Source organism: Morus notabilis, unplaced genomic scaffold, assembly GCF_000414095.1.
Source record: "Morus notabilis unplaced genomic scaffold, ASM41409v2 Scaffold518, whole genome shotgun sequence".
NCBI classification, from domain to species: domain Eukaryota; kingdom Viridiplantae; phylum Streptophyta; class Magnoliopsida; order Rosales; family Moraceae; genus Morus; species Morus notabilis.
Window position 1 is genome coordinate 826,438 of NW_010366577.1, and position 11,201 is coordinate 837,638.

The window sequence follows — 11,201 nt, forward strand, 5'->3', positions numbered from 1 at the left end:
GACTTTGTAAGTTCGTCAAATTTGTAATTCGTCCCCCAATGATTGCACTCTTTTTTCCTTACCAAGTTTTTATCCCAATTGGGTTTTTCTTGGTAAGGTTTTTAATTAGGCAATCATGAATTACAAATTTAAAAATCAATAAAGAAGTAATTTTTTTATATAGTTCGTGTGTTCATTTCATATTTCAAATTGTAATATACACATTGTAATTATACAAATACTTATTACTTATACAACATAAAAATAATATATATAAAAAAAATAAATTTCGGGTAGCCGGTCGGGCATCGGGCAGCCCGACTAGGCACGGGCAGGCATCCTCTGCCCGAAGCCCGTCCATGGGCAATTTTCGGGTCGGGTCGGGCAACCCAAATTTTCGGACAGTTCGGGTTCGGTCATCGGGCAAAAATTTAGACTTTTCAGTGGTCACGGACGGACCGTCCAAAGTTTCAGCACTAATTACTATTAACACTTATTCAAAACTATAATATTTTGGCAAATACGGTAACTATTTATGTAAAACTTTCTATTATTATGCAATAATAATGTGATTATTTAGGTTAAATTTCAAAAATAGTTTGTCGATTTTACTGTTAGGGACCAAAACTGTAGATAAATAAAAGTTCAAGAATTAAAAATTGTCTACATTAAAAGTTTGGAGACCAAAATGTCACTATGTTCAAAGTTCATAACCTTTTAAATTTTTAAAATATTTTTAAAGCACATTTTATGTAACTTTATATTTTATCCTTTATTGAGTAGCCACATGACCCTGTGACTAAAATTATTAAAAAATTAACGTTTCAATGATGAAAAATACTAAAATTGTAATTTATTGTAAACTCTAAAAGAGAATTTTATGTGATTATGAGTTGTAAATACAAGTGAGTTGATGGCTATTTTTAAGAGGTAAAAATTTGAAACTAACTCTTTTGTAGAATTAACTTCACTTCAGTTCACTTTCCTAAGAGAAAAAAGACAAATACATTTTAGAATATATGGGTCTAGATTTTTACACTTTTACTCCTCATCAATATTCTTTTAGTCAAATAACTAATTAGTTAAAATGGTATAAATTAAAAATAAATGGTAAAATTTCAAAGCCATACACTATAAGAATAAATTCAACAATTTTTCCATTTCTCCTTCCCTAGACCCATTTTGTCTCATTAGTTAGATCACGTCATCGCGCCTCATTTTATTTTGAGTGTATTATGAGATTGATGGCTCATTTAGTTCACTGATTTGAGTTTTTAATTCGAGTTGATACGTAAATTTATGTGAGAGTTTTTTACTGTAGTAATAAATGTGACTGTTTACTATAGTAAAACTTAAATCGGTGAAATAAACGGATCATGAACCTCCGCCCTCACAAACTCAAACCTTGTTCCAACCTAACGACCAACCCTGTGCCAATACATGAGACAATACTATAATATTTCAATAAAACTAAAACAAAACAATTAGCGGGCGGTTTCAGATTGCAGACGTACTCGACAAAGACCCAAGTTTATCATTCATGCCCCATTTGAGTCGAGTGCGTAAAGATAATCCGATTGATAGGTAAAATTATCATCCATAATCTTCTCTTTTTTCTCATATTAAAAAACAAAAAAATCTACAATTGTATTTTCTCTTCAAAACTCCCCCCACTTTTCTTTTCCTCCCATTTTTAACCCCTACCAAACGTGCGATGTTAACGTCTCTCGTCCAGGACATTATCCAAGAGGGATCAAAAATCTAATCATATGGGAAATCCCCATTCGATCACTACCAAAACGAGAAAGAATCTTATTGATAATCGGATACCCAGAAAATAAAGGACAAAGCTTTCAAATCCAATATTTGATTAGATAATCAAAGAGAAAATGTCCTAATTACATTGACCTATTTCATATCAATGTATTTCTACTCTTCATATTCATTTCAAATGCTTATTACTAATTGAGCAATCTCACCGTCCCACCAAATTACACATTCAATAATAAAAAGATTTTCATTTTTGCTAGATAAAAAGAAACCCTTTTAACAGGTTGAATTTGTCAAAACTAAAACCTAAAATCTTCACAGTTTCTAGTAGTCAAACTTCAAGTTCTGAAGTGCAAAGAACGTTCAGCTATACAGGTCCCTATAAATGTTTCAGCCTCCTAAACCTAATTTTCAGCTACTTTATCTTGAGTTTCACCACCAGAAATACTACTTGGGGTTGCCACGATAGAAGTTGCACAAGTTTTGCTATAATGTCCAACCTCACCACATTTCCTGCATTTTCGAATAGTTCGATCCGCACCAGTTGACGGTTCCTTTTGCTGAGCAGTTTGATCTTCTCCAGCTGACGGTTCCTTTCGCTTCTTTGGCCTTCCACTTGACAATCCACTTGCGCGTCGCTTATATGTGCCACCGTCAGAGTTAAGAGCAATTTCTCTCGCCCTCCAAGCCTTCTCATAAGTCAAGTTCACCCCAAATTCTTTTCTCACTTCTTCAATGATCTCCTTTGGCTTATAAGTTCGATCGGTGCCTTGACACTTGGACTTCATATGTTGGCCAATAACCCAACTACTAGCTTGCCTATGAACATTGTAACGACTTTCTATTGAACAAGTATGATCTTTCACAAACTTTCTTATTTGGAAAGATGTGTTGTCTCGATACCTGCATGCCCGGAGTTTCCATTGGCAATTCTCGTCTATGCACGATATTACCAAGAACTTTTTACATGACCTCTCCACTTTGTACTCAAAATTTTTCCTAATTGCAAGCATACTCAACTTTTCTTGCAACTCCTTCTTACTCGAGAACACTTGTCTTACTTCTAACTCGTCAGAATGCTTGGCAAAACTAGAATTCAAACTCACGTCGTTTTTTTGCTGAATAGTAAAACTCGCAGTTAAGTCTTCTTTCGTGGTTACCCACTGCACAGGCTTGTGTGAAGCTTGGGGCTGAGAAGAGCGAGCAGCAGCAGTAGCAGGACCAACAGTAGTGATGGGATCAACAAGAGTAGCGTTACCGGTGCTTTGGGGCTGTCCTACACCAATTTGAGGCTCAACATCTTCAGGAGCTAATTTTGCGGATGATGTTCCATCATCGTCTTCATGCTCATTGTTGACGCAAAAGCTCGGTTCATTTTCTTCGATTCCAGTGAGGAGGCAAATTGGTTCACAGGTCTGTTCTTGTGTTTCAGGCATAATATTAAATGTTTGGCTGCTTCCCTCTCCATAAGCAACTTGTTGATCATGGGAACTTCTTCGCTCCAAAGTGACGCATAGTGGGGTTCGGAGATTGACTTTACTAGAGTTTTCGCCAATGAAAAAGTTAACATCATCGTCATTGACAATCTCAGCAGGAGCAACAGGCACGCTTGAGGCATACAAGAACTTCATACTAATCCAGAATTCATTGTGGTCAAGATTAAGAAGGCAATATATTCTATCCAATAGCTCCCCATAAGTAATGTTCTTGGGAACTGAAATTCCTTTTGCTTTAGAACCATCAAACCTAAAAGTGCCTGTCTCCGGTGATTTAACCCATTCTCCATCATAAGAAACCATTATCCGCACTGCCGTCATCTATAAAATAGCAAATGATCAAATGAATATCATCATGTAATATGCTAATCAGGTACCATGATCAAATTAGAAAGATACAACTGAGATGCTTTCAATGTGTCCAATCAAGCAATCACTTGATGAAATCGCAATTACATGAGATAAGGCCTTTACGATTATCAAACAAACCCAAACGAGTATCAATTATCAAAAGCATATTTACACATTACACAAATCAAGAATGTGTTGTCATCAAGATTATTAGTGATATTATATCAGTCTTCATAAAGTAAATGCTCAATGGTGGTTTAATCAAAATTCAACATCCGTATTGACCTTCGAATTCTTATCATAAAGGTCTGTTTTTGCCAATGTGGTTTTTTTTTTTTTCCTTACAAAAGTAAAACATATTTTCTGCAGGATTTAAAACTTATAAAATATAATCACACATTACGTTTGGTTGGAGGATTCAAACCATATGATTTGAACCATTTTCGATTTACGTGAATTTATTGTGAGAAAAAATACTGTAGCAAACCACGAATCATGATTCGAATCAGGAAACGAATCCCTCTACCAAACATTAATTTAATCAGCATGTAGGTAAGAATCTATCATCTATGCAATGAATAAATATATGAATATCCATAAAACAATACAAACAAAAAAATGAAAATCTATGCGTCGTAAAATGTTCTAAAACAGAGAAAATTATGGAGAGAACTATAATATCTTGAGAAATTTTAATAGGGTTCTGAAATCCCCTTCTAAGAATTTTGTTCCATTATCTTGATGTAGATGACTGTCCCACGTCACGACCGTTTTGAGTCCCGCTACTTAGTAGTGCTATAGCTAGAATTATGACCGTAGAATCACAATCTGGTTCATCTGCAATGCGCTTCAAGTGCAGGCTACCAAACAAGGCACTTAATCCTAAATTTATAAAAACAATGTGGCAACTCAAATAAAACACCATCTAAGTAAATTCAGCCAGTGAGAGACATATTTCTCAATGCCTAAACAAGTTATATGGAGAAAATAAGAGAAACAATGATGGTGGATGCAAAGAAATCCCCCTCTCTGTTTTTTTCTTTTTTTTTTTCACTTGGGATGGTGTGGATTTTCCGATAAAAAGGAAGATAATTCTGAAAAGATTTGCATATTGACATCAGATTTTATACGAAATTCCTAAGAATCCAATGAGAAGTTGATTAAGGTAAAACTTCAACAGATAATCAGAATTAAAATATTTCAAACGAATGTTAAATTATATAAGTAACACAATGAGAGTTCAAACCAAGTAAATCTTCTCTCCCAATATCACTATAACCAATAAAATGAGCCATGGAAACTCAATTAACTGATAGAATTATAGAATGAATAAAATGGGATTCGTCGATAAAAGATTAATTAAAGCAGAGGATAATAATGAATATAGAATTGCAAATAACAAGCGATTATTTCATATGAAGCTATATTTGATAAGAAGAAAACAGGAAAAAAAAAAAAAAAGATACATTCAACCTTACTGGAGAAACAATAACAAGAACGGCGAGGCTCCAAAACCCTGAGTTTTTCCTCCTCTTCCTCTGTATTTCTCTTCTAGCCATCGTTTTTTAATTTTAATTTTAATTTTAATTTTATTTTGGTACTGTTTTTGTTGGTTTTTTGGGCCCTCTATCTATACGGGCTTAGCGGCTTAGGCTCCAAGGTCTTATGGCTCGTGAATTTACTGGTACTACTCATTTTGTGAGTATAATTATTTAATTATAAGATTATCAATTAAGAGAAAAAATTTAAAATCTTAACTCATTCACTTTTAAAGAATATTTGTCAAAATTACTCTATTTTGTTTGATCGAATTTTAAGGGTAGGCTAGTTCCTCTAGTAAGGGTTATATAAAAATTTAGGATAAATGGGACAAAGAGAGAAATATTTGTAGAGGTTGAGATTTTTACCCCTTATTTTTTTATTAATATCTTTTAATTAAATATTTATATTACTTAAAATAGTATTAATTAAAAATAAAAGATAAAAATCTAAATTTATACACGTAAGTTCAACAATTTTCTCATAAATAATAATAATAATAAAGAATGTCCCTTTAAATGAGGCATATAAGAATGTCCCCTTCAATAAGACTGTGAGGGACAGAATTGAAGGGTTTAGAATTCTACCTTCTCAAAGGTTAGTAAAAATATATATTTTTCAAAATTATTTTATTAGTCGTCGTCAGTAAATTACTCACAGTAATCAACTAGATTATGTTGTTAAATTAATCATGACCACCGGTCGACCCCAATCGCTAGAGTAAACATTTGTTTTTTTAAATTTATAAATTCCTATTGGGTACGACAACGATGTGATTAGAGTATGAGCACATCAAGAACATGACAAGAGTAAAATTAACATATGAGCGTGTTAAGTGCACGACATAGAAAAAATAACCGTGGACCTGACTTAATGCAATAAGGGTTGAAGAAAAAATAAAAAATTTACTCTTGAGAGTACATGAATCTAGATTTTTACTATTTATTCTTGATATATACCCTTTTTTCTTGATATATACCCTTTTGTTAGTGTAATTATTTGACTAAAAATGTTATGAATTAGAGGTAAAAGATAAAAATCCTAACTTTTACATTTTTAAAGAATATTTGTCAAGATTACTCTATTATGTTCGGTCAAATTTTAAGGGCATGCTAGTTCCTCTAGTGAGGGTTATATAAAAATTTGGGGCAAATAGGAAAAAGAGAGAAATATTTGTAGGAGCATGTTCTTTTGGAGTGTGACTTGAGTATAGTTTTTGAGTTGAATTTGAGTTATAACTTGAGTTGAAGTTGTAACTTGAATAAAATTGAGTAAAGTTGAATAAAGTTGGAACTTAAAAGAACGTGAACTTGAATAAAGTTGTAACTTGAGTTTCAATTTTTTTTGAGTTTTGTTGCAAAAGAACGACCTAAATTTACCCCTTATTTTTTTATCAATATCTTTTTAGTTAAATATTTATATTAGTTAAAAGAGTATTAATAAAAAATAAAAGATATAAATCTAAACTAATGCGCGTAAATTCAATAATTTTCTCATAAATAATAATAAAAAAGGAATATCCTTTTAAATAAAGCATATAAGAATGTCACCCCTGTAATAAGACTATATGAGGGGCAGAACTGAACTGAAGGGTTTAGAATTCTACCTTCTCAAAGGTTGGTGAAAATATATTTTTTCAAAATTATTTTATTAGTCATCGTCAGTTGGATGATCTATTAAATTACTCCCAGTAATCAACTAGATTATGTTGCTAAATTAACCTTGACCACCAGTCAACACCAATCGTTGTAGCAAACATTTATTTTTCTTAAATTTATAAATTCGTATTGGGTACGACAACGACATGATTAGAGACATGACAAGAGCAAAATTAACATATGAGCACGTTAAGTGCACGACATAGAAAAAATAACTGTGGACCTGGCTTAATGCAATAAGGGTCGAAGAAAAAATAAAAAATTTATTCTGGAGAGTGCATGAGTCTGAAACTTTACCTCTTACTCTTAATATATACCTTTCTGTTAGTGTATTTATTTAACTAAAAAATAAATTAATAGTAAAGAGTAAAAATCATGACGTATATACTTTTAAGGGCTATTTAATATGATTACCCAAAGTTGTAAATTGGCATGACATGCATTACAATACATGATTACCCGAAGTTGTAAATTGGCATGACATGCATTACAATTATAAAATGGACTGACATGAGCACCATACAAAATATTAAGAGTTAATTACATATATGTCTATTTTATAATAGACGAAAAAAAGAATGTCAACAAATTGTTTTATTTATGTAGAAGTCTGTAATATTACCAGTAATGACATTTCTATCTCTTATTAACTATCTTTTAAAATTAATTATATAAATTCACAACCACCCAAATAAAAAAAAAGTACACTTAAATTTATATTATATCAATAACCATAAAATGATGAGATTAATAATATTGTTAAATTAAAAATTGGAAGGTCAAAATGATCATTTCGCGTAAATATTTCAAACATTAATTGGTCTAAAACGATCGTGTACAAAGCCGCTCCATTTGATATCTCTAGTTTCAAATTTTTTATTTTGAAAAAGACGCGTCCTATTTTAGGATTTACGGTTTAGGATTAATCCACAAATTTACCCTCCACAAAAATTGACAATTGTTCATTTATCTTTTGCAATTAGTAAATTATTAATTGTTTATTTATCGTTTACAATTAGTAAATTATTAATTCATATTGGACAGCGAGAGGAAAGGTATATTGGACAGATTCATAATCCGCTCTTTGTATATTGTTTCCGGTATGATTTTAGGGTTTACCCTCAAAACGTATGTTACAACCCACTTCTATAATCCAATTGCCAACCACACACGACCAAAGTGTTTGTTTTCCTTCAACTTTTTCGACAGTAAGCTAACTGAAGGATTAACCGTCGCACCAAGATAAATCAGGATCAATTTTTAGGATGTTTTAATTATCAATGATCAAAATGATATCTAGTGTATAGTTCAGGGACCATTTTTCTGAATTAATCTTAAATTAAAAGAGTTTTCATGGTTAGTTTCAATGAATTTTATGAACTTCCCTTGATATGCACTAGTAAGCACTAGTAAGTCCCTTGTCTACCCGCGTAGGAGATCAAAAATTCTTTAAAGGCTAAGAGCCCATTTAATTTGTTGAGTCGAGTTGGTATGTGATTTTATATAAGAACTTTTTACTGTAATAAAAATATTAAATATGACTGTTTCTGTGAGCTTTTTATTATAGTAAAATTTAAATTCTAAACTCAAATTAGTAAAATAAATAGAACTTAAATTCATCAAGCTGAAACCTAGGAATTTTAAGTTGTCAAGTACACAGAACCTTCATTTACTCCTTGAAAAGAAAAAAGAGTAGGAGAGAGATCGGTCAAATGAATGGAGCTGAAACTAACAACTTCAAGTTGAACCTTCATTTACTCCTTGAAAAGAAAAAAGAGTAGGAGAGAGATCGGTCAAATGAATGGAGCTGAAACTAACAACTTCAAGTTGAACCTTCATTTACTCCTTGAAAAGAAAAACTCCGCCTTCATTTACAAGTGCCTAGAAATGTTTCTGTACAAGAGATCGGTCAAATGAACGGAGCTGAAACTAACAACTTCAAGTTGAACCTTCATTTACTCCTTGAAAAGAAAAACTCCGCCTTCATTTACAAGTGCCTAGAAATGTTTCTGTACAAGCTCCAATACTGTTAATTACTTTATCCGGTACCCCCAGAAATCCTATTCGGTTGCTGCTCTCTAGGAACTGCACAAGTTTTGCGGTTATGTCCGATCACACCACACCTACCGCACTTGTTTCGAGAAGATCGATCTTTTTTGGCCGATAGTTCCCTTTGCTCCTCTGGCCTTCCACTTTACAATCCATTTAGATGTCGCTCATCAGGCCTGCTGTCGGAGTTTAGAGCCATTTCTCTTGCCCTCCAAGCCTTCGCATAAGTCAAGTTCACCCCAAGTTCTCTTCGCACATCTTCAATAATATCCTTTGGCTTATATGTTCGATTCACGCCTTCACACTTTGACCTTATGAGTCGGCCAATGAGCCAACTGTTAGCTTGTCGATGCTCATTGTTACGAGTCTCCGTCAAACAAGAATGTTCCTTAACAAACTTTCTTATTTGAAAAGATGTAGAGTCTTGGCTGTCTTGCATCTTGACAGCATGAAGACTCCATTTACAATTTTCATCTGTGCATGCTACTACAAGGAGTTTTGTTGTTGATCTCTGCACTTTAAAGCTGAAATTTTTCCTAATAGCAAGCAAACTTAACTTTGCACGCAACTCCTCCTTACTCGAGAACAATAATCTTGTCTCCAACTCTGCGGATTGAGTCGCAAACCTTGCAGTTACTGCTTCATTTGTGTTTGCAGCCGTAGCTTCTTTTCTTCTTGCAGTTAAAGATCCCCTCATGGTTACCCCCTCCGTCCGATTGTGTGAACCACGGGGTTGATGAGAGTGAGAAGCAGTAGAAGCACCAACAGGGGTGATGGGATCAACATCAATCGCATTATGAGTGCTTTGAGGATGCCTGTACCAAGTTGGGGCTCAATCGATACATCTCCAGAGGCTAATTCTGCAGAAGACGTCTCAACATCATCGTCATCTTCACGCTCATCATCCACACAAAAAACTGGCGCGTTTTCTTCAATTCCAACAAGGGGAACAAATGGCACATAAGCCTGTTCCCGTGTTCCAGGCATGGCATTAAAAGTTTGGCTACTTCCCTCCCCGTAACCATTCTGTTGAACGTGTGAACTCCTCTGTTCTATAGTAACACAGTGGGGTTCGAAGGGAAACATTACCAGAGTTTTCGCCGATAAAAAAGTTCACATCATCGTCATTGACAATCTCAGCTGGTGGGACAGGCACACTTGAGGCATACAAGTTGATATACTTTATTCAATAGCCACTGGTAAGTAATACTCTTTGGAACTGACATTCCTTTTCCCTTTTGAACCAGTGAACTTAAAAATGCCTGCCTCGGGTGATTTAATCCATGCTCCACCATAAGAAACCAAAATTCGCACAGACGACATCTAGGAAAATAAGGAAATTACTCATCCAAAAAAAAAAAAAAACAAATTTAATCAAACTGATTTCACTTTTACAACGTCCAAACTAGAGAAGCATGAAAACATAAAGCTATAGTTAATGCACTCTAAAATTCTACAACAATCAAGTAATAACTTGCTTCAATTGAGAATTTTTTGTGTTAAATACGCATAGGTTTAACTCATAAGCATGTAAATACATACACATGTGCTTTTATGCGGTGTATAAAAGTATCTATCTTTTTACCTTCTATTTTTTTTAAAAGAAAAAGAAAAGGGAAAGGAAAGAGAAACGAATGGTGCGTTTGAAACTCACTCTAAAATAATTATATTTTTTGTATGAAAATGAAAATGAAAATGTATTCAATCTCAGACATAAATCATTTTTAAAAATGTGTTTGGTAATTTTATCAAAAGATTATTTTCAGTATAAAAAAACTCATTAATGTCTCTCTCTCTACTCAAGAGAGGAGAAAATGAAAACAAAAAATAAAAAACGACTAAAAGTCGTTTTTTATTTCTCTCTCATTTTACACTAAACTAAAAAAATCGTTTTCATTTCTGTTTTTTGTCTTTATTGCGTCAAACGCCGTTTTAGAAACGTTTTTATTTTTTCTTTCTTAAAAAAAGTAAAAAATAAAAACGGGATCAATTCTAAACACGGCCGAAATGAAACAATTTCCCGTTTTTCTTTTTCTTTTTTTTTTAAGGTAAAAATTCATAAAACAAAGGCAACGAAATCAAATTTATGCAAGAACACTTAAAAATACATATAAATGTATATATATATATATATATATAGACACACACACACTTGTTAAACAGAAAGCAAACAAAATAATGAAAAAAGAATGGTTATTGAGTATTACTTCCGTATAGCTGCAATATGGAGATATAACTAGTGCTGGAACTTTGGACGGGCCGCCCGCGACTGCCCGAAAAGCCCGAGTTTTTGCCCGAGCCCGAGCCCGAGCCGCCCGAGAAATTTGGGCCACCCGCTCGAGCCCGAATTTCACCTTGA

At 33.4% G+C, this 11,201-nt stretch overlaps 1 protein-coding gene across 1 annotated transcript; it reads right to left on the minus strand.

The window, feature by feature from the left end:
- Positions 1 to 1,876: 1,876 nt before the first annotated feature.
- On the minus strand, positions 1,877 to 5,096 carry LOC112094014. Its single transcript, XM_024173868.1, has 2 exons — positions 5,075 to 5,096; positions 1,877 to 3,566 (listed from the first exon to the last, which is right to left on the minus strand). The coding sequence occupies exon 2, from the start codon at positions 3,564 to 3,566 to the stop codon at positions 2,154 to 2,156; it is 1,413 nt and encodes a 470-aa protein (XP_024029636.1). The 5' UTR covers positions 5,075 to 5,096; the 3' UTR covers positions 1,877 to 2,153.
- Between the last annotated feature and the right edge of the window lie 6,105 nt (positions 5,097 to 11,201).

Excerpts from the sequence above, each read along its gene's own strand:
- LOC112094014 (XM_024173868.1), bottom strand. The coding sequence starts at position 3,566 with ATGACGGCAGTGCGGATAATGGTTTCTTATGATGGAGAATGGGTTAAA.